This window comes from Mus pahari, chromosome 9, assembly GCF_900095145.1.
Source record: "Mus pahari chromosome 9, PAHARI_EIJ_v1.1, whole genome shotgun sequence".
Classification (NCBI taxonomy): Eukaryota; Metazoa; Chordata; class Mammalia; order Rodentia; family Muridae; genus Mus; species Mus pahari.
The window spans coordinates 77,551,298-77,575,849 of NC_034598.1; the positions used below are offsets into that span (position 1 = coordinate 77,551,298).

A 24,552-nucleotide genomic window follows, 5' to 3' on the forward strand; every position below is an offset into this window, starting at 1 on the left:
TGGGACATCGGCCATGTGACAAAGAAGGGCAGAAGGGTGTCTCATATATATATATATATATATATATATATATATATATATATATATATGACATTTGAAAGAAATTGGAGAAGATCTCTCATGCTCATGGATTAGTTAGATTTATGCTGAGAAATAGCCCTTCTACTTAAAGCAATCTACAGATTCAAAGCAATCTTCTCATGAGAATAGTTCAATTTTCATGATTCTGCATAAAACTCAACTCAAAATGTGTCAAAGACCCCAACATAAGACCAGATACTCTGAATATGATAGAATAATTAGAGAATAGGCTTGAAAACAAGACACAAGAAAAGACTTTATGAGTAGGACCCTGAACCCTAATCGGTCCTATCCAGACGTTAAGACTGACAGTAACGGAACCTGATGAATCTAAACACTCTCTGTACAACGAAAGACGCCATCATGCCAGGAAAACGGAAACCTACAAAGGAGAAAAGCACCTTGTCAATGGTACAATCGTCTGAGTATCATTAATTAGAGTATACTACTACTACTACTACTACTACAACAATAATAATAATAATAATAACAATAACTGAACATGGAGAAAGCAAGTAACCCAATTTAAAATGGGGGTATGGAGCTGGCCATGGTGATGAATGCTTCTAATTCCAGCACTCATGAGGCAAATGCAAGCAGATCTCTAAATCTGAGGCCAGCCTGATCTACAGAGTGTGCTCCAGTGCAGACAGGGCTACAGAGAGAAACGTCGGCTCAAATAAACAAACACACAAAAAATGGAGAACAGAACTAAAGAAAGAATTCTCGAAAGCTGAAAAATAATCATTGAGAAGAACCTGAAGAAATGCTCAGTATTCTTAGTCCTCAGAAAAATGCAAATAAAATCTTGAGATTTCATTTTACTCAAAGTCAGAAAGTCCAAGATTAAAAAAACAAAACAAACAAACAAACAAAACAAATGAGATCTCACAATGGATAAGATGTAGGGACAGGGGAAAACCTTATTACTTGTTGATGTGAGTGTCGACTACTAAATCCACTATGGAAACTGTTACTATCATCCCTCAATAAAGCTGGGAACAGACCTACCACAAGATCTAGCTATACCACTTGTAGGCATATACCCAGAGGACTCTCCATTTTACTACACAGATACTTGCTCAACTGCGTTTATTTCTGCTCTACAACAGCCAGCCAGAAATTTGAAAAAGCCAAGCTACCAAGTTTATCTGCCAAAAAGAACAGAAAAGAAAAATATGGTACATTTGCACAAAGGAATATTATTAAGCTGATCAAAACGATTAAATTATTTGCAGGTAAGTAAATTAGATGGAGCTAGAAACAATCACCATGTCTGAGGTAACAAAGATACCAAAAGACATACATGGGTTGGGTTTGTTGTTACAGATGTTATAAATTAGAGTACAAAACACCACATATCCCAATAAAAATGGGATAGAGAGCTAAACAAAGAATTCTCAACAAAGAATCTCGAATGGCTGAGAACAACTTAAAGAAATGTTCAAAGTCCTTACTTATCAGGGAAATGCAAACCAAAATGACTCCAAGATTCTATCTTATACCTGTCAGAATGGCTCAGATAAAGAGCTACCTCAAGACTCAGCTGTACCACTCCTGGGCATATACCAAAATATACTCCACCATACCACAAGACATGTGTTCCACTATGATTTTAGCAGTTTTATTCATAATATCAAGAAACAGGGGGCATCCCACATAATTCTCAACTGAAGAATGGATGATGAAAATGTGGTACCTTTATACAATGGAATAAAATCTAGCTATTAAAAATGCGGACAGAATAATATTTGAAGGTAAATGAAGAGAATTTGAAAATATCATCCTGTGAGAGGTAACCCAGACCCAAAAGGACATGCATGGTATGTACTCACTGATAAATGGATATTAGCCAAAAAAGTACAGAATAGCCATGATACAACCCACAGGCTCTAAGAATTTAAACAAGAAGGAAAGCCCAAGTAAGGATGCCTCAATCCCATTTAGAAGGGGGAACAAAATAATCATGGGGGACAGAAAGAGGGAGGGATCTGTGTGAGAAAGGGGGAGGGAGGGGAAAAATGGGAAGGGCCAGGTATGGTGGAGACAGGAGAGATGGTGAAGACCTTCCTCTCCAGAGGGCAAGGAGAGTAAACAGAAGTATGCAGCAGCTGCTGGGGGTGGGGGTGAGGAACCTCTAGCAAGTCCTAGAGATCTGAGATGTGGTTCCTTCCCAGTACTCCATGTGGTGACCCTTAGTGAAAGTGCCCAACAGTGGGGATATGGAACCTGACGAGACAGTAGTTAGACAGGACCCCCATGGAAGGATGGGAACATCAGCCCACCTACAAAACTTTTGACCCCAAACTGAGCATGTCTAAAAGGAATACAGGTACAAAGATGCAGCTGAGACTGAATGAATGGCTGACCAAATAAATGACCAGCCCAACTTGAGACCCACCCCACAGTCACGCACTTATCCCTGACATGATTAGTGATGGGACCTTGTGCTTGCAGACAGAGAAACCTAGCTTAGCTGCACTCTGAGCTGACTGAGAAAGATGCAGAAGCCGACTGCCAAACATTAGATGGAGGTCAGAGACCCCCTATAGGGGAAGTATTGAAGACTCAAAAGGAGATGGTGACCTCACAGGAAGACCAACAGTGTCAAGTAACCTGGACCCATGGGAGCTCCCAGAGACAGAACCTACAACCAAAAATCATACAGGAGCTGGTCCAAGGCCAAGGTACATGTGTAACAGAGGGCTGCCTTGCCTGGCCTCAGTGAGAGAGGATGTACCTAATCCTACAAAGACATAATGTCTGGGGAACATGGAGTTATCCCAGTAGGGGATCTACCCTCTTATAGGCTAAAGGTAGTATTGATGAGAGAAGAGACTCTGCAAGGGAGTAACTGGGAGGAGGTCAGCACTTGGGATGTAAAGAAATATACCAGTAAATCAATAATAAAAAAGACTTTTTGAACAGCTATATGGAAACCTAACACAGTAGAAGCTTCCTAAAATGCATACAAGTAAAAAAAAATCAATTTAAATGGACTCACCATATAATATTGGAGAGAATGTCCCAACTAAATATGTTACCAAGTAAAACTCTCTGTGCCAGGGATTGTGTGGAATAATTGGTCAAAGGCATCATACAGATGCCCCCCACATACACACCAAATATCCATCAGAGAGTATTACCAAGGTCATTGATCACCTTCCACAATGATAAGTCCCTACTCCTGAAGACATCTCTTACTATGTCATCAAACGTGGAGGAAAAGTACTGGTGCCCAAAGAGATGCTTTTCCTCTAATGACTAGCAGGCTATAGAAATATAGTCATCAGTGTCACCAACTACAAACCTATGACCTACAACAAGGACCTGCCTAAAAGAGCTATGGGTGCAATTGTCGTATATATGATATGAGATTAGGCAGTCACATTTTAATTGTATTTAAGGTCCCTTTCCATAAGATGGAATCCACACCTGACACTGTTAACATCTCCAAGAACATGAGACTAAGGAACCTAGTCATGAACCTAGGCGAAAATCTACTACTATTTATATGCTAAAATATAATAGAAATAAAATGAGACTTAATGGTATATTGCTATACGCAAAGACCAGAGCATTGTTCAGCCCTATCCAGAGAAACTTCCTTTTGCACTAGATGGTGATTAACAGGGATACCAACAGCTGAATAACACATAGAGACTGAGAGATTTTGAAGCATGCAGCCCTAATTGGGATGTCTTTGGCAACCACAGCCCTCCCCGATATTCTGGGATCTTTGTTTTAAAAAGGAGGAAAAATTGCAAAGAGTCAGAGATGGTGAGTGAGTGATTCCAAGGAAGTGAATCTTCTAGACACAGCAGGACTGGTAGACAAATGAACTGAGAGAGACTGTGATGGTACTCACAAGGGGAGCACACACTCAAACCAGACAAATAAACAGCACTGAGATAATGGAGTGAAGAAAAACTCTCACACTGACTAAGAAGTTTTGTCCAATGGAGGGTCACTAGGTATGACGTTTATATTCCAGGCAGGCTCCATACCCATGATTACCAGGTGGCAGCCACTACAAAACAGATTCCCTATCTTTTGTTTTATTTCGATTTTCTATCTTTTGTTTTATTTTGATACTGTTTGTCAGATTGCTTTCTTTCTATTTATGTATTTTAATATTTGATTGTTTTTGGTTTTGGAGGAAGAGAGAGANAGAGAGAGAGAGAGAGAGAGAGAGAGAGAGAGAGAGAGAGAGAGAGAGAAGAGAAAGAGAGAGAGAAAAAAGAGAGATCCTGAAGTTGGGTGGATAGCGAAATGGGTAGGATCTGGGAGGAGTTGTAGAAGAGTAAAATACATAATCACAAAGTATCATATATTTTTAATTGAAAGTTATTGTAAAGAAAATATGAGCAATGTCTTGAGCCAGAAGAGCACAGAAAGGCAAACTGCCACATTTGTTGATATTAGAGATTGTAGAACCTTAATTTTATGTGAAACCCTTAAATTTAGGCACCTAGTTTCTGCAGCCTTAAATGCCAGCCATAGAGGATAGAAATGAAATTTTGACATTGCTCAATGTATGAATGCCAGTTTAAACGGCCTGGTTTACTCGGTTGAATGTTGAAATATGACTTTTAATATTGTATACATTTTTTCCAAAAGACCTTTATGTAGGACTTCTGCTGTCCCAAGTATTGTTCCAAGAGTCTTATTGGACTCCATCTCATAGCTATACTCCTAAGTACAGAAGGTCAGCGTCTGTACTCAAGTTCTGGCTCTTATGTGCAGTGTGAAACAGCAACCCATCTCTCTCTACCTGAGTTCCTTTATCTATAGAGCAGGATAATAAAATAACAATGGCCAGGAGGATTAATTAACTTAATGCCTCCTGGGATGAAAACCTACACCTGGAATACTGTGAGTGCCACGCAGGTTATGTTTTAGTTTTCAGTGGCTGACAATTTTTGTTGACTTTTATTTTAAAACCCCTTCCTTGCTATGTTTACAATGTTACAGTTTGAAACAAGCATAAGAAACATGGCTCTACTATTATATAAAAGCTGTACCATGTATGTACATATGGTCTGTAAAGCTATTCAAGAAATAACCCACAGAGCTGTAAATGAAGATAAAAATTGGAGCATAAAAGGACTTCTCCCTGCTTAGACCTTTTCTATTTTAACCCTAACTAAACTTTTGTTTCTTTCCTCCCTTGTCATTCCAACACAGTTTTCCTAACCAAAATTATAACGTCTTTTTGCGTAATAACAAGGAAAGGAGGAATAGAGAATGAAAGACTGGGAGATAAATAGCCGTTTGGCATCCCCTGCATGATCACAGGTTCTAATGAACTCTCCTCTTCTTCGGATGGGTACTTTGAAGTAGAAACAGAGGCTCGCCAAGATGAAGAAGGCTTCACAAACCTTCCAGAAGGAAACTTACTTACGGAAAGAACGCCTGGCTTCTGTGGCAAATTTAAGGAAAGCCTTGTAGAAACTGGGTGTCTTCCTATGAGGACCTTTCAAACCCAAACACAGATAGCCCTTGTACGTCTAAAACTTGTAACTTTCCTTCCCTAAAATGGCAGATTTGGAATAAAATGTAGGCAAAGTAAGTTTATATTTTAAGCTGTATCAGTTCATTTAAATGGTACTCGTTCTTTATTTTCACTTTTCTAAAATTGTTTTAGCAGCGACTTAGAGAGTCAGAGACAAATATTGCTGATTTTGCCATCAACTCTGCCACGAAGCCTTAAGATGAAAACCATGAGCTGGGCGGGGTGTGGGACTCACAGGCATCCTAGGAGGAGGGCTGCAGAGCATTCCAAAAAGCTCCTGGCTCCAGCTCAGGTCATTTCCTCATTCAGGCAGACCTGTAACTTTCACTCACTCAGTCTTTGTGACATTTTATTGCCTTTTTTTTTTTTTTTTTTACTGCCTTTCCTTTTCTCTTACACAGTGAACCCCCTTTCCCCTTTGCCTTTCAATTCCCAGCTAATCCTTTGAGCTGTTTAAAAAAAAACAAAAAACAAAAAAAAAACCTTGCAAACTTTATATGACCCAGCACAGGGGAAGGCCAGGGCCAAGTAGTGGGAGTGGGTGGGTAGGGGAGCGGGGGTGGGGGGGGGGTAGAGGGAACTTTCGGGATAGCATTTGAAATGTAAATAAAGAAAATAATAATAATAGTAATAGTAATAATAATAATAATAATAATAATAATAATAATAATAAAGAAAATTTAAAAACCTACCTATTAATTGAGTATACACTGGCATTCGATGTTTCTCTTAACACTCACAACTTACTTACATGTTGTTTATGTTGGGACATATTGACAAATTGACCTCACCTTTTTCATATATACTACCTTATCTGACCGATACAGAGTTTTTTGAATGGTTGCAATGTTAATTTTAAGCCTTTCACATTACACATTAGTTAGCATCATCAATATAGAATCTATAGATTGAGATAAACAGTTGATTTCTTGTACAAATCTAGTGTACTGTCTCATGGATAAGCATCATTACCATCTTCTCAGCTGTCAAGAAATTCACTATGAAATCTCATTTTTTATTAACTTTGTAATGTTTTCAGATCAGCCTATTCCATTTTGCATTTCATTATTGCTTTTATTTCTACATTCCCTATTCTACCAATTAGCAGCAGGCTGGTACATTTTATAGATGTATTTTATTATATATTTCCGATTTTAATATGCATTTCCTCAATTATTTCAACAATGAGTATAATAAATAAATGTGAATAAATGCCCTAGGCCTCAGAATTATATTGTTGAGACAGTCATCATTAAAATAAAATGTTTACGAACCATTATCACCACAGTTGGGGCCATATCACTAGAAGTTCTATTTTCTGTAAATTCTCTTTAATTTAGATTTTAATATGGAATGCAAATGTACTTCCCTGACATTTCTCCCCACTAGAAGAATTGTGTTGTCTCATTGTTGAGAGAAGTGACTGCAGTCGTTCTTTCTCATTGTGGCTCTCAAATAAGATATGTCACCTTTCATTCAATGTAGGCATTGATATCTCTATTGATTATGTCAACATACATGACACTCAGAGTGTTCTTTAAGGCCATCTCAATGGGCTTTGTCAAGGACCACACTCAGTACTTAGAGAATGGCCCCACAGTAGAGTACAGAGGTTGAGATTTTCATACTACCATGTACTTTAGATGTTGATGCTTGGCTTGCCTATATTAAATGTTGACTGGTATTTTGAAAGGTATCATACTTCTCCCTCAGGAATCAAATGTAAAAATAAAAGATATATTTTGTAGAGATTCCAGTGCTCTCTATAGTCAGACTTCAAAGGTTTGCTTCAGAAAGCTTGACACCATTTGACTCAGTCACGTCACATTTCCCAAGGCAAGGATGTTCATATGTTTCTGTTTGGGGTACTTACCACTCTATGTCTGAGGAAGCTAAACTCTGCCTCAACCCAGTACCTTTACCACACTCTAAGAAGATTGAGCAATATAGACAATGAAGGAAGACCTAGTGTTCTGCTCCATAGCTCTCCCACCTCCTACTACCTTCGGATTTGAGTGCTTCACCGTGTCTCATTTTCCAGCTGCGTTATGAAGAGGGCCTTTATGAAATGTTCTTATGAAGCCCATTTGAACGTATCTTCCCTTTTCCAATGCATTCTTAAATATCACATTGAACATAAAGTAGAGGAGATGTAAGTTAAACACACACACACACACACACACACACACACACTCGCACACTCACGCACACGCACACATGCACACTCACACACACACGCACACGCACACATGCACACTCACACACACACACACACACAAAGTACAAAGTAATAAATACATATATGTGTAGAATTACATTTACTGAACAACATGTAGGTGGTCATTCCTTTTTCTGTTGATACCAAGAGAATCTGCAAGGCCATTCACACCTCCCTTAGAGAATAAATCACAACAAAAGAAACAAAAGCATAAAATAACACTAGAATTAAGGAGTTCTGTGTTTTATTCTATAATCAAAATGCTCTCTATTTGTGACAGTACATCTACTTATTCATGGAAACACTGACAAAGATTAAAGTATAAAGATGTTTTAAGTAAATAGTGAAGACACATGGATTATATGTAGAAATATCGGTGATTTTTTTTTTTTTTTTGTTAGTGGCTATTTAATATGATGCTCTGCTTACCTGTCGTTGCCAGGAAGAGAATCAGATAAGCACACAGTTATGTGCTGTTTCATTCCAGCAGCCTGTTTTGATCTCACTGTAGGTTTCTTTAGAAAATACCATTAGAGTCTGATCTTAGAGCAAATAATAAGATAAAATGATGCTTACATGCAAGTCCTTCAGTTTCTTGAAGGCCCCTTCTTTGATCTCTGTTATTTTGTTGTTTTGCAGGTCTAGCAAGGTTGTATCAGGTGGAAATTCCCAGGGCACGCTCTCCAGACCTAGCAAGGGAGTAACAAGAAGGCATAGCCTCTGAGAAGAAATTCCCCAGAGCAGTATCATAAAAGAGCATTGTTGTTTTTAAATTTTTGATACAATATTTAATTTTGTAGGCTACCCTTCCATCTGCAATCCTTCTGTCTAAGCCCACTAAATACTTGGATTATAACCATTTCCAATATATCAAAAGTGTGTGTTTACAAGGGAATGAAGGTTTCAGTTTGTCTGTAATGTGTTTTCCCCCCAAGACTGACATCAATTGTAGTTGAAACTGTTTGTTTCATCTTAACCAAGCCAAGCATTTTTTTTCCTTAGTTATAACTAAGAATGTTTCCTACACAATTGTTGGTCCTCACAGAGGACGTCTATGCTCTTCTTAGGATGAGGCTCTAATCTTTTGCTACACGATGAGCCTCAACAAATGTTTTGTAAATATGTGCTAGAACTATAACCTATACCACCTATATAAATACCCTATAAATATGAGGGCTCCAACCAAGTTTGCATCAACTTTTATAAATCTAACACTGACATGGATTTACTGAAACCTTAGTCGTTTGAACTTGTATCCTGGTTCTTGGTCATACATTGAAAATTGAAGCTTTTGGGAGAGTAATTCTTTTCATTTGAATTAGAGTGCCATGACAATATCAGTTTTAATGGCCATTTTATAACCAAGAGGTCTATTTTTGAGTAGGATAAATTTGGTGGCATAAGTTCTGTGAAACTCATTTCATGAAGCCTTAATTTTGGAATGTAGATTTTTAGTATATCAATATAGATGTATAACAACCAAGTGGTCCTTGATGGTCAAAAATATGATTCACTACTCATTTGACCAACTATAATACATATCTTTATTTTTATTTTGGGGAATGTAGGAAGTAAAATAAAAACTGGGGAGCCGGGCGTGGTGGTGCATGCCTTTAATCCCAGCACTTGGGAGGCAGAGACAGGTGGATTTCTGAGTTCGAGGCCAGCCTGGTTTACAAAGTGAGTTCCAGGACAGCCAGGGCTATACAGAGAAACCCTGTCTCGAAGGAAAAAAAAAAAAAAAACAAAAAAACAAAAAACAAAAAAAACTGGGTATTTGAGTTCAGAGACACGGTTCAGTGATTACAAGCGTGTACTGTTTCTGCAGGGGGTCTGCATTTGATTTGTACCCCCTACAACAAGAGGCCACAACTGCCTGCAAATCCAGCTGCAGTCATTCCAGTTCTTCTTTGGCTTCATGGGCACTTATATCCACACAATGCAGATCCGTATAAATAGGTGTGTATACATACACCCTCTGCTTACACACTTAAACACACACACACACACACACACACACACACACATATACTTTTTTAAAAAAATTAACAACTTGGAAATTCTATTCTCATATAGTGTGACAATCCCTCTACTTTCAGATACCATAACAAAAATTTAGATTTTTAAATTTTGGATAGAAACAAGCTTTCCACCATTATAAAGCTTGTAATACTAAAGATTTCTAACTCCTTGGAACATGCTTTGTTTCATTGACTGGAGGCTACATACGCAGCCAAATCAAATAGACTTTACCCACTTGGGAGTATAACTCATGAAAAATACAATTCACTATAGTTTTTCATTATAAGTACAATCACAACAGAGTATAATAACAACTATGCTGGGAAGATAGCTTTCCAGTTCTGAACCTTTAATGAGCATGTACTCAGAAACCACATGGCCATCAAATTTCAAATCTCTTCCATTTCTTCCAAGATAATTACATACATTTAAAAATCACTATTTCTTTCTTTCTTTTTTTTTTTGTTTTTTTTTTTTGTTTGTTTGTTTTTTTTTTTTTTTTTTGTTTTTTGTTTTTCGAGACAGGGTTTCTCTGTGTAGCCCTGGCTGTCCTGGAACTCACTCTGTAGACCAGGCTGGCCTCAAACTCAGAAATCCGCCTGCCTCTGCCTCCCGAGTGCTGGGATTAAAGGCGTGTGCCACCATGCCTGGCAAAAATCACTATTTCTAAGAGGTCATTTTTTGTTGTTATTTTTGTTGTTGGTCTTGTCCAGACACTACCACTCCAATTGTAGTAGTAGGAAATATTGTTCATAGCAATGACCAGTGTCTTAGTGAAGTTCAGTACCAAATGCAGGTGATACTCAACTGACATCAGATGCTCTATAAACACTGAACTCATTACAGACATGGTTCCAATAGAAATGAAAGATTGACGTGTGTTCAGCACTGGGAAGTAGACTATAGAACAGCTACCTTGTGGGAGGGTGACAGAGGGTACTCCACAACCGTAATCACAGGCATTTTCAAAAATGTCAATTTGCTAATTGCACGCAATTAGAGGATGTAGCCTTTTGCCAAATCTGTGATAATTAGTGTGATCCAACCACAAAAAGACATGATTTCCTTTCCTTTGGAATGCAGTTCTGTGTCTCATTAGTGCTTGTTTTCTGCTTTCTGTCAGAGATTTAATTTCCTTTTATGCTTACTTGTATAATTAGGAGATAAAACTCTAGAGGCTGTCTTAAACATTTGAACAGTGTCAAGATGGTGTGACATCTCATGCACGTAAGGAAAGGACTCTGACTCTGGAAGGCTCACCCTTTTGTACATGTTGTCACCCTTGAACTTTATGACAGAAATTGCTTAAGCTAAGTTATACGTGTTATATCTGGAGATGGAGCATAAAAGAAAAATACCCTCTCAGACTTGGGAATTTGGCAAATTAGCTCTTAGAGGTCCATTTTGTGATGAAATTAAAATGCTTACATATCTGCTCTGCAGTACTAATGGATTCATACTCATTTGGTGAACCTCATTTACTGAAGTTCATCATGACTACTTTGAATTACATAGCTATAGAGATTATTTCAATTAAAGTTATGTTATGCTATTCCCTTACCAACAGTACTATAATAACTTATAAAACCTTGCTGTAAAATCTCTTGATTGAAGCAGCAATGTAAGGCAGTGTGGTAACTTCCTTTACCTGGTGACTTTTAGGAAGGGTTTAATGGCACAAACAAAATCCTCAGTAGGAATAATGAACATGACTAAAAGATAACCCTCTAGGCTTTCAACATGATATCTCATGTGTCGTTTCTTTATATGCTCCCCGTAAAAAAGAAAAATTGTTCTCATACCAGATTCCTCCCCCTAATTCTATACATTTTATATCTAGATAAAGTGTCCCACTGTAATGGGTAAATTACCCATAATATGAGCTCTTAGAACATCATAAAGGGAAAGAGCCTTTAATGTCAGCTATTCTATTGTTTCCTGGGTACTCTATAATGAGGTTGTTTAGTAGACTACATTCAAATAAGAAAAATAGATAAGTTAATCTGAATACTTTTAATGTAAAATATCTCTATTTTTCTCTCTCAGTCTCACTCTGTCTCTCTCTCCCTCTCTCCCTCTCTCCCTGTCTCTCTCCCCCCTCTCTCTTTCTCTTACTCTCTCTCTCTCTCTCTCTCTCTCTCTCTCTCTCTCTCTCTCTCTCTGCTTTTATTTATTTATCTATCTATTTACTTTTAAATAGAACTCCTTTTAAAGCTGACTTGATTGGTGCTGGAAGATCGTGTTATTTTGTTAAGTTTTATTTCAACTGTATTTGTGATAGATTTGTTCTCAGCCAGTGTTACATACTGAGTTCTTGTCTAAAAGAAAAATGTCTCAGGAATAAAGGGGGAGGGGAGGGAGGTAACTTGTAATCTAAGTCAACCCTCTTTTTTTTTTTAATCCTCACTAAACAAGACAAGAGAAGTAAAACTTCCATAATAGATCCTAGCTAAACTAGACCAATAACCAAGATGGTCTGAGTCCGCGCCATTGAAACATCAGCTTTGCTATTCATACATGTGAGTACCACCTCATCGGGAGCACCCATACTCATTCCTAGAAATTCATTTTGGTTCATACCATGAATGTTTTGTGAGAAACTATATTCACCCGTTGTCTGACTCTATTACCCTTTAGAGCTCACTCAAGGTTTTTCCTCTACAAATACTTATCTGCCCGACAGTGCCTTGAACCTACACTTCTTAGAGACCACAGGCTTATGGCATGCATTCTCATCTTTGTAAAGGCTTTGCTTGTTCACCTGCAAATGCAGGATAAATAGAGAAGTGGTTTATGTTGTTGTTTTGCTTTGCTTTTCATTATGAAGGTTTTCTGGATGCTTCATGCATAGGTTTCTTTCTGGCACATTACTAATAAAACATCAAGCTGCCAAACTTCATCCCTGTCTACAGGAAATGCAGGCATGGGGAAAGAGAAGAGACTGAGGGAATGACCAATCAACTTGCTTATCTTGAGGCCCATCCCATGGGCAAGCACCAACCCCTAACACTATGAATCATGCTCTGTTATGCTTGCAGACAGGAGCAAGTTGTCCTGAGAGGCTCCACCCAGCAGCTGACTCAGACAGATGCAGACACCCACAGTCAAACGGTGGATGGAGCTTGGGGACTTTTATGAAAGAATAGGAGGGAAGATTGCAGGCCCGAAGGGGATAGGAACTCCACAGGGAGGCCAACAGTGTCAACCAACCTGGACTCTTGCGGTTGTCAGATTCTGAACCACCAACCAAAACACACACACACACACACACACACACACACACACACACACACACACACTGGACCTAGGCCTCCACACATATGTAACAGATGTGTAGCTTGGTCTTCATGTGGACCCTGAACAACTGGAATGGGGCATATAGCAAAAGCTGTTGCCTGTCCATGGGATATGGTCTTCTGACTGGGATGCCTTGTCTGGCCTCAATGGGAGAGGAAGTGTCTAGACTTGAAGTACCGGAATCAGGGGATACCTAGGGGTATCCCCACCTGCTCAGAGGAGAAGAGGAAGGGGATGAGGGAAATATTTTGGAAGGGTTGACAGGGAGGGAGCAGTGATTGGGATGTAAAGTAAATAAAGAAAAATAAATTAAATTTAAAAAAATCAAGCTCCTTGTAATCATGCACTGAAGACTTCATGAGCATGCTCTTAAAATGTTTATTCTGCTATGTTGTGCTATAAAACCTCTCTGCATCCTATTTTTTTATATTAAGATGTTCTTTTTCCTTCCATGTATTATGTCAAAACTTTCTTCATTTTAGTCCTAAGTTTTCAGTTACCAAATGAATCTCCCCCATCAAAAATGTTGTGTCCTTTGTCTTCACCTGTGAATTTTTGCCTCTTCTTTGACTGTGACATATTTTTTAAGGCATCTTTAGTCACATGTATGTCTGAAAAAGATTGTTTGTTCTCTCTGTTTTTACATGGCCCTGGGGTCTGGGTACTTTTTTCCATGGTATCTACTTATCCTGGAGAAGGATAAACTATAAGCTGCTGGATGGGGAAAAAGATATATATTCATGGAGAGATATTGACCAAAACCTATACACAAATTAATTTTGAATTTGACTAATAGATCTACACTTTCACTTGAAATGAGTCAAGATAATACCATAAAGTTGGAACCTCAACCTTTTCAAGAAATGACTTTGAAGGAACATGAAGGAAAATTTGTGGAACTACAACTTAAAGACTAAAGGGAATCTTAAAATTGGAGTGGACCCAGTTCACTGCTCACTGCAAGTGTGTAAACATGCAAGACCCTAAATTTAGTCACTGGTGATACTGCCATCTCCCTGGAACTGTGCAATATATGTACGACATGGATTATAATGAATAATAACTAGGAATGGAATAAGCATGCCAATACTTACAGAATGAATGGTAATATACACAAGAAGCTATTGTTATTTTTAGAGTTTACTCATGAATATTTTATTTAATTGTCACTATTTATTTTATTATATATTATGTGTTATATGAAATTTCTGGAAATTAACTAAAAGCTATTTTGAGAGAGGGTGCATATAATAATTAATGTAGTTCAATGAACTAGCTGAAGTTCTTCAGTGAGTTAAAAGTTCATTTTATTAAAAAAAACTTTAAGAATGATTTTATTTGTATGTATGTGGATTTTTGCCTGCATGTATGTTTTTGTACCACATGTGTGCCTAGTGATGATGGAGTGCCATTCAATGAATATTGGATCTCTCTTGGATCTGGAATTACAGATGGTGGTGAATTACCATGTGAATGCTGAGATATTTCCATAAGTTTTTTCCTATTATTTTAATTTTAATAATTTTTTTTGTCTTTTTCATTATGTTCACAAAGCATACGTCCCCCTGAAAGGATATTTAAATGAAACCTTTTAGAAGATACCCTGTATGAGAAATCATTAAATCAAATTACAAATTAATTATCTATCACAGGTAGAGCTAGTCTCAATTCCTATTATGATTTGTATCAATACAGTAAATTTAAGCTACATTTTTTTCCTGATGATTAGAATCTACATCTCTCTGTTTTTCTCTTCTTTACATTACAATTATTAATAAAGATTACCCTGGAAACTAAAATATATTTTGCAGGTATGGCAAACACAGATTTTTTTTTTTATGTAAACATCTTAACCTTGAGTTAGTTCATCTTGTGAGTAATCTCTACTGTTGTGTGCATCTTTGTTCCATGAAGTTCTGGATTTTCAGAGAGTTTATCTACAGAGGTCCATGTGTGGATAGAAAGCCTTCAGTCAGTTAGCAGATGCTTCCCAACAAATGATTATACGCACATCTGCCCTTAATCAACTTAATTCTGTTTAATGAGGACATTAAATAAAATTTTTAAAAATTCTATTTAAAAACTCCAGTTTTTTTTGTAAATCAATAAAATATCAGATATGTTAAGACAGTTTTTAGCTTCAGAGTGACTTGCATCAAAATTAATCAAGCTATGAATTAGAGATGATTGAGTGTCAAGTTCAAACACGTGAGACTCTCTGTTCTCAGATTGAGTGTCAAGTTCAAATACTGAGACTCTCTGTTCTTATTCAAAACACTGAGATGGAAATAATACCTTAGAGGTAAGAACCATTTTGATGGCAAGACACTAACAGTTCAGACTAAAGCTAATCCTCGATGTTTATAAACGGAGGTGTGAAATTATGGCAGCAATAAAAGGTCTTTACCTTTTATTTTGATAATAGTTCCTTCCTTCCTTAGGATGACCTTTGACCTCTGTCTCTGTCTTTTTCATTTCTCTCTACCTCTCTCTGTGTTTCTGTCTCTCTCCTCTCCGTTTCTCTGTCTTTCTCTGTCTCTTCCTCAATCTTCCTCAGTTTCTCTCTATGTGTCTCTCTGGTGTTTTCTCTCTCTCTCTCTCTCTCTCTCTCTCTCTCTCTCTCTCTCTCTCTCTCTCTCTGTGTGTGTCTTTCTCTCATATATATAAATTCATATATATATATATATATATATATATATATATATATAAATTTTTTGTTAGTGGATTTGGGAAGTTCCTTATTTCTTCTGGAAAAAAAAGAAAAAACTCATAGTTGTATAGTTAAAAATATGTTCTCCCATTGTCTCTCACATCTATTGTTCCATTTTCTAGATGAAAGTTTTGTAATTTAATACAATACTATGTTCTAGTATGTGTTAACTTATGAATGGTTAGAGAAATTGTGGTATACATATACAAGAGACCATGGTTCATTAAAACTGTTAAATCCTATCTTTTGCAACACGAGAGAGCTATGTTAAGTGAATCAATCAAGAAACAGAAAGACAGGTACTGTACGGTCTCACTCCTCTGTGGAATATATACAAACTGATCTTATAAAAGTTGAGCATAGAATGGTGCTGACCAGGGGTAGGTGGAAAGGGTTAATGAGGAAAGTCTGATAACCCAAGGTTACTAAGTTCAGTTAGAGAATGATGTTTTGTGGCATATTACACAATCAGGCACCTCTAGATTAGTATAGTGTACCAAATATTTCAGAATGCTAGAGGAAAGGCTTTGGAAAGATTATCTTCACGGGTAAGTGCTAAATGTTTGTGATGATAGATATGTTTAACAGATTAAAGCATAACTCAATATATATGTGTATCAAAATATTTCATGGTAATATAATATATGCAATGTATATAAAAATCACATATCCATTAATAGCAAATATGAAAGGAATGAATTGTCCTTTCTTTTTGGTAACAACTGGACTTCTTAATTTGATAGACTACATTTGCTGATTAGTTTTCCAAAATAGTTTTTTATCTGATAAAGATAGAATGGAACTATGGGTCTCACACGGAATTCTGGTTTAAATCACAAACTAAATTTTAACAAAATATGCAGAAGTACTTGGCAAATTCATGTGTACTTTCCCAGTCCTCTGTGCTCTAGATAACCAGGGAATGATGCTACACTGAAGATAACTGGAGCCAAACACCCCAGGCATCTTCCAGAAGCTTTCCCATCTCCTTATAAACAAATGACAGAGCTTTAGATTCTCATTTTTCCTTTACTCTCATTGAAAAGACTGTTTAAGGATCAATGTGGTTTAACACTGACACAAATAACCCTTAGAGCATTGGCTCTCAACCTCTGTGTCAAAACTCCTGTAACAAATTTCTATCTCTAGAGGTATATTCATTACAATTCATAAGAGTAGCAAAATTACGGTTAGAAATTGGCAACAAGAAATAATTTTATCACTGGGGTTCACCACAACATGAGGAACTATATTAAAGGGTCACAGCATTTTGGAAGGTTGAGAACCTCAGCCCTAGAGAAAAACACAGTCAGGCATTTAAACAGAAAATTACTTATATTAAATACTATATCATCAATATTGACAAAAGTTTGAACATTGGATCTGTCTTGTCTCATTAAAACCTCTGAAAATGGTAGTTCTAAGGAAACTGATAATAATGTATATTCCCACATCTGGAATGCCACTGATCCATCACAGGGAAGAATGTACTTAGCAGATCAATGAGCAACCAGAGAAACTACGTGTAGCCTCCTGAAAGCCTCCATGTACATCCTCACTGGCGTTTTAGTGTCCGCACTGAAAACTGAGACAAGTGTTTCTTGGTTGTTGATGCGGAACAGCTTACTTCTAAGTTTGTCTGTGTTCCTCTGTATAGCGCATTTCCCTAGTTAATATTACTAACCATTTCTCTGCAAAATATGACTAACAATTTGCCCTGAATAACTACGGGGCTTCTCCGTGAAGGACCTTCTTATGCTGTGGTATTTCTTCTATAAGCAAGACATACAGAAAAAAAAAAAAGAAAGAAAAGAAAACTAGTCCTGTGATCATGTTTTCCTTTGCTATAAGAAAATATACAAGTAAAGAGAAAAAGGGGAAAGCAGCTGCCATGGGAAGCAAATGCATTAACCTTTGGCTCAACTGCTGGGCTTCCAAACTTTCTGAAGATTTATCTTCTAGTCATGTGGCTCTTGGAACTCCAGGCCAATTTTTACTTGCAAACAGATAAGCCAGCTGTCTTTAGTGTATTAGGCTGAAGTTTCAGAACATGAGATTATACCAGATACTTACGTTGTGCTGTAGTTATAAATATTTCTTTTGAATAGTTCTAAAGACCATAACCAGCTGCCCAAGTTACATGGGAACCCAGACCAGAGAATAAAGGGAATACTTATGCATCTTGAAGATAATTTTCTGTTGCACAATCCAACTCATTTTGCTTCTGATAACTATGTATTTTGCAAGTTAGTAATGTTTAATCTCTGTTGGCTGGAGCCTGTAAGGAGTAAAGGGACTTTCCCCGTTTTCATAGTATCTAACATCTTAGGAAAACAAATCAATAATTTAGAAAAAGAAACAAAAATGAAAATGGGAGAGAATAAACATCCCTCTGGAAACACAATATAGATGATGTATTGGTAGACATTTTACTCTGCAAAAAGGGGTTCTATTCAAGTTATTAAGGTATTTTTTTTAAGTGATTCACTACAAACCTTTATAGACCTGATTGAGAAGGGTTAGAGGTGAGGCAGTGTAGTGTGGAAAGCCTCAAAGTTAATTCTTTTTCTCCTTGACTATTTGCCCTACTCTTCATTAGGGGTGTGTCTCTTACTTCTGGAATTGCAGAGATGAGACCTGAAAGGGCCAAGCACTCAAGAGAAATCAGTTCCATGAGGAAGAGGCATACGTTTGGCCAGACTCACTTACCCAGATCGGAACACTGCACCACTCGAAGATGACACTGGCATCGGTAGGGGCACATCGATATCAGGGGATTGTCAGGGTCATAAGGGATTATACCAGAACCCTCATCTTCTAGCATGAAGTCAAATAAGCCTCTTTGTTCAAATGGTCCAGCCCAAGAGACTTGTGCCAGAAGGAAGAAGATGAGAGTTGCCTTCATGATTATCTCATGTATTTTCACCACCTGGGAACCAGGGAAACAAAGACAAGGGTTTCTGAGCAAGGATGCCACTTGATTTATGTGCGATTTGCTACATAATATCTCATAGCAGAGAGAGTACAGAGAAAAAGTATAGAAAATTACATTTGTCATGAAGTCAAACATTCACGAAAAGGTCTTTAAAAGGAGGTAAAGGTGATTACAGGCATAAGTAAATCATTTCCTTGCCAGTAGAAATTCAAACAGTATGAAATAGTGTGTCTCATTTTGGGGTATGGATGAAGACGACTTGCCAAATCACTGGCGGGGTGTCCTTGAATAAGAAATCGTGGTTGTATTTACCATGCTGGCTCAGTGTTGTCATATGACAGTCAAATAAAACTGTGACTTTGTACTAAGAAATCTCCAAGTTCTTCCAGAGACACCTCATTAAGCCCTGCTCACCTCCAGATCTTCCTGTGTTTCCTTTGGTCTCACCCACCACCCCATAAAATTGTTGTAAAAGACTCCAACTTGTTTCTGCTCTAAACATTTCTATTATTTCAAATCATCTTCTTCCATGTTGCTGCCCAAGCCATTGTATAAAATTTAAGGTTCTCCTTGTACAGATCTACTGGCACAATTTGTTGCCATCTTATGACCTGTCGATGATAACCATGGGTTCCTGAGTTGTATGTGAAGCCAGTCATTACTTGGTTATCAATTGGTACTTAAAGATACAATTCTCTGCATTTTCTCTCTCCCCAAGACGTCACTTCAACCCGGACACTTAGACATCTTTGCCATTTTGATTACCTACCTTCTGAAGAAGTTTAAAGATTACGTGAGATTCTGGGTCTCCCGCCCCTGCCTCTCCTCACTTCTCCTCTGAGCTGCTCCTTACCGCTCCTGTGATCTGAAGCACGATAGTCTGACCTCTTTTAATGAACTTATCACATGTTATAATGTGCTTTTTGTATTTACCCTGCCCCAATATTAGTGGATGTTCCCCCTCAGGGCGTGCCTTATTATTCCTTGTTCTTCACCCATGCCTTGCACAATATTTTGAACACAAGTGACTCAGCTACCATCAGTTTATTAGTAACACAGTACATTCTGCTGGCCCCAAGAAACCAAACAAGTCTGATGTCTTGAAGCCCAAATTGTATATTCACAGCAAATTTCTAGTTATTTGGATATTAATTAAATAACTCAAAATGAACACTCAAAAGAGAGATCAAGCAACCTATTTCTGGACTGACATGGCTTAAGATCCCTCTTCAGCTCTTAGAAGTAATCCTTAAGCCCTGAAGGCATCGTTTTCAGACTCATGATCTCAAGATAGCATCTCTGCAAATACAATGCTCTTTTGGATTTACTTGCTACTATGTTTCCATATAATGTACAACAGAATGTATAGCCTTGACACTTTTTCCAAATACACTAGGAAATGCACATATGTTTTACAAGTTAAAAAAAAATTCCACGTTCATTTTTAATTTATATTTAATACTGCAGTGTGGGTAAAACAGAACATTCCATACAGAATTGTGATTTTTTTTCAATTAAAAAAAAATCATAAAGATTGTGATTCACACAACTGCCTCAAGTTCAAGGACAAGTGTCCTCTAGCAACCCAATCCCACTCAGCTACTCTTAAAGGGAGGTTATTGTTTAGGGATGTTTATTTGGATTGCAGTAAAGGAGAAGACTTCTATCTGCTTCACATTGAAATACAATGTTTATGGTTTACCACAAGTTTGCTGGCCTTGCATATTTAATGCCGTGTAATTTTAGAAGAAGAAAAAAATGAAACAAAGTAATCTCAGATTTAACATGAATAAGGACCATTTCTGGAGATGTCTCTTTGTAATCCACTCTCCAATGCAGGCATGCCTGGTGACTTCCCTATCAACCCTGAAAAGGAAATGTTGAGCCCAGGCTCTGAGGAGCACCATCATTATTTATATTTGTTTACCCTATTAAAACAGGACAAATTCTCAGCTCAATCTTCCTTTAGACTAAAGCCTGATACAGCCAGACTGCATACCCCTTCAGTAACTCTCTCTCTCTCTCTCTCTCTCTCTCTCTCTCTCTCTCTCTCTCTCTCTCTCACACACACACACACACACACACACACTCATGTGTATGTGTGTGTATGTCCAAGTGTGTATGCATGTATGCATGTTTTTGAACTCTGTTATCCCAAAAAAACATGCATATAAATTTTGTTCCAGTTCTCCCATGAAATTCCTTTTAAAATATTTTTTTTATACTACTCAAAGATCCATCATGTTCAGAGCAATTAACTTAAGAGAAAATTTAAGAGTCACTGGTCCTCAACATTTCTTCAGTTTTTTTTTTTTTTCTTTTGTGATAAATGGCAACTAGAACAGCAAAAAGCAATTTACAAACAAAGGGGTTGTAACTGAAGCAACACTATATCTCGTGGAAACTGTTCCTCTCAAATATTTGTAAAGCCATTCTTCCAATAAAAAGAGTTGTTTTAGTTCAGAAATGTCTCACCAAAATTAATCTGTCTGGCCCCTAAATAACCTTTATTTATTTACTTAGCTATTTCATCCAGGTTAACTTTTGTATAAACATACTTATACCATTGTTAGGTGTTTCAGAGTTAAAACTTCACATGTATGTATGAAGCAAATCTGTAAATCCCTCATTATAATGTGGATTCAAAACTTCAGTAACAATAGGAACAATTAAAATATAAGCAATAAAAATACATTTGTCCATAAACAAGAGCTACAATAAAACCCATGTTTCTTTTGGGGAGTTCTGCTAAAATAAACAGCTGCAGGAAGAAAAAGCCACAGGCACAGAGACCACTGGGGTCACACACTGGGGCACAAGTAACCAGAGGTCCTCTGCTTACTCTACTTTAAGTTAAAATAAGAGTCAACCCCCACCCTCACCTCATAGTGAATGCACCTCCTAAGAAAGGTTAATTTGCATTAAAAATATTGACAGAAACATTTATAGCCAAAGAGGTATGCAACTGTATTATCTCAGATCTTTAGCATAATAAATATTTCCTGTGTTCCTTTTCACCTTTCTGGTAATAATTCCTATTCATTTCTGATGTTGCAGAAGTAGGCATTATATTTCTACAGCCAGACTTGTCTTGCTGAGGTTTTAAATATTCGTGAAGTATGCAAGAACCCAGCACGAGAAGAAATCCTTAAATACCTAATTTAGGCACAAGCAATATGCTAGTTACGAATACGTTTCTGCTAACAGTTTATAAAGAGCAAAGCATTTCATCAGTACAAATGCAAAAATATCAATATAGACAAGTCAAGGTGTTAGGTTACAAGTTTTTAATAAGCATATTTGAAAAAACAGAAGCGAGAGCACAAAACCAATGCCTTCAACCAGTTTTGTTTTTGTTTTTTTTAAACCGAGTACTTAACTTCTGTTTTCAAGCAATTCATTTCTAATGTTGTATAAAGATTACTAAAAGTTTAGCACAGCTTCCTTCCCGTTCCTTTTTCTCACCAGATATTTTCTTCTGCCCTCCAGTTGACAGAAGCTTTATTAGCCTGTAGCAGAGTTCAGGACAATTATTGAAAGCCGTACCTTTTAATCCGGGTATTTGCCACAGGAGCCCTCAAAGCTGCGATGTAATTAACACTAACTATGCAGCCCAAGCAAAAGGGTTTGCAGGTGTGGAAAGGAGGAGGGGGTGGTGCTGCCCTGGGACTGTCACTGGGTTGAAAACCTCCTGCTTCTACTCCATAGCACAGTTAAGAAGTAAGGTTTCACTGAGTGAGCGCATCCAGCTGACACCCACATTAGATCATATGGTAATGATACGTCTCTTGTATTGTAGCCAGAAACTTTATCGGACCCTTCTTCCCTCCCCCTCCACATTTGCTTTATCCCTTTTGCATCCGCCCAGCATTCCAAACTGCTTTTGTAGTCTAGTGGAGCAAGTTGATTTGACATTTGTCTTTTTTTTTTTTTTTTTTTTCCTAAAAGATTGTAACTGAGGAGTTTGTCTCCCCACCCCCCAACCCCATTCCAGTCTCCACCCTTTTCAGCTTTTCCAGTCTTGTTTGTAAGTAGTATTTATTATCCTTCTGAAATGACTTTTTTCCCCCCTAGCTTTGGAGATGTGTGGGTCTGGAAAATGGAGTGACATTAATCCTATAGCTTTTAAAAACGTGGTCTGCAGAGAAGACTAATTAGAGTTCCATAGAATTACTTGTGGGCTCTGAAGTTCAAGTGCTCTGGAGTTCTCTGTGCATTTTGAATGCATTTCTATGGGGCTCTGGGACAAAGCCAGAATTTAATCTGGAAAATATGTTGTTTATTATTTTCATTACCCACAGCTTCAAAAACTTCCTTTCTGTCTATTCTTTGTTGTTGTTGAATAAAACACATAGAAACTAGACCCTGGTTACAATATAATTTAGCTTGTAAGTAAAGAAAAAAATAATTTTTATAGATGTAATTGTAAGCCCTTATGTAATCAGGACTTTCTGTGGCTCTTTTTAAATTTCAGTAAATAGGAAAAAAAAAGGGGGGGTGGGTGGGGACAAGAAAGTGCAAATAGAGTAACCTGTTTATTCAGGCAGTGAAGAAAGTTTTTGGAGATTTTATAATTCCATCTCTGGATGCTGTGGGTTGCTCTGTTTGCTTCCTGGGTTGTGACTTGCATTTTTCTGTCAGGTCTCTAGGCTCTGATCAGGTGGGGACTTGAAATCACCATCTGTGAAAAAAAAGGAGAAGATTCCCCCTATCCTTTCGTTACCCATCGAAGGGCATGCTTTGACAGGAAATACTTTTTAGCTTTATGAAGCTGGAAGGAATTAAGTTCTTGAGAGGGCATCTGAGGGAGGGGGAGGATGTAGCTAAACTTATTTTGACTTCTTTCCCAAGTCTCACTGCCTGTCTTTTGACTCCTCATGCCACACACCCCATTCTCGCCGAGTTGCAGCATGCTGGGTGACTGTGGTGGTTTAGAAAGAGGTGAGTCCTAGTGTTCGTGGACATTGGTGTAAAGAACATGACCTTTCTTCTGGCACTAATTGACTTTCTCCTCTGAATGTTGCTTGTATTTATAATATGTTTCTTCTGACATGAGATGACTCCTTGCTCATTGTCTCATTCCCAGAAAACATACAGAGTCCCTCTAACACAGTTACAATGGACTGTCATTGTCTTTCTTAATCGCTGATTTGTTTCTTAGCAACCCTGAACTTCACTCCAGTGAATCAGGACAAATTGTGGCAGCAGTCATTGCCTAATGTAGAATAAGACAGGAGATGAAAGTAAAGGAATAGGAAAGAAAAGTAGAATAAAGTCGGCAAGACGAAACGAAAGATGCATGTAAGTTAGTTTGAATTTTTACCAGTGCAGCTGTTAGGTTTAAGGTTCATATCTGGGTTCTTCCCTTTGATGACAGGTTTAGGAATTAAAGCAACTCCCCTAAGCTCCCTGAACTTCAGTTTCTGCACCTGTGGAATACATAGAAAACACAACTCAGTGGTTAGCCTTAGATGGAGCATGAAAGCAGACAATGTGTACAACAAATTTATTTCAACTTACTTTCAGTATAAGCGCTCCATAAATATTACTTTCCATTATTTTCTGGTGTGTTACGTAGTTTACTATTGAGTTAGTCAAGGAGAAGAGTTGCTCCTCCCGTTTTGAAAATATAAAATATACAGCCGGAGATAGGTTGAGGACCAGTGGCCTATCCACGCCCATGCAGCTAGTAAGAAGCAAAGCAAAAGGCAACTCCCAGAGATTCTCATTATGAATCTAGGTTACATAGCTGTGCTTCATCATAAGGAGAGTGA

General features: G+C 37.6%; 1 protein-coding gene across 3 annotated transcripts in view; it reads right to left on the reverse strand.

The window, feature by feature from the left end:
• The window catches only part of Dcn (decorin), a 38,965-nt gene extending 16,354 nt beyond the window's left edge, over positions 1–22,611 (reverse strand). Inside the window, exons 1-3 of one of the 3 annotated variants that reach the window (XM_021205064.1) lie at positions 22,325–22,611; positions 18,553–18,772; positions 8,391–8,503 (exon numbers count right to left, since the gene is read on the reverse strand). In XM_021205064.1, the coding sequence (XP_021060723.1) occupies positions 8,391–8,503; positions 18,553–18,748 (309 nt within the window). In that variant the 5' untranslated portion in view covers positions 18,749–18,772; positions 22,325–22,611. The other 2 variants (XM_029542330.1, XM_021205065.1) reach the window with 2 other exon arrangements.
• Positions 22,612–24,552: the final 1,941 nt, after the last annotated feature.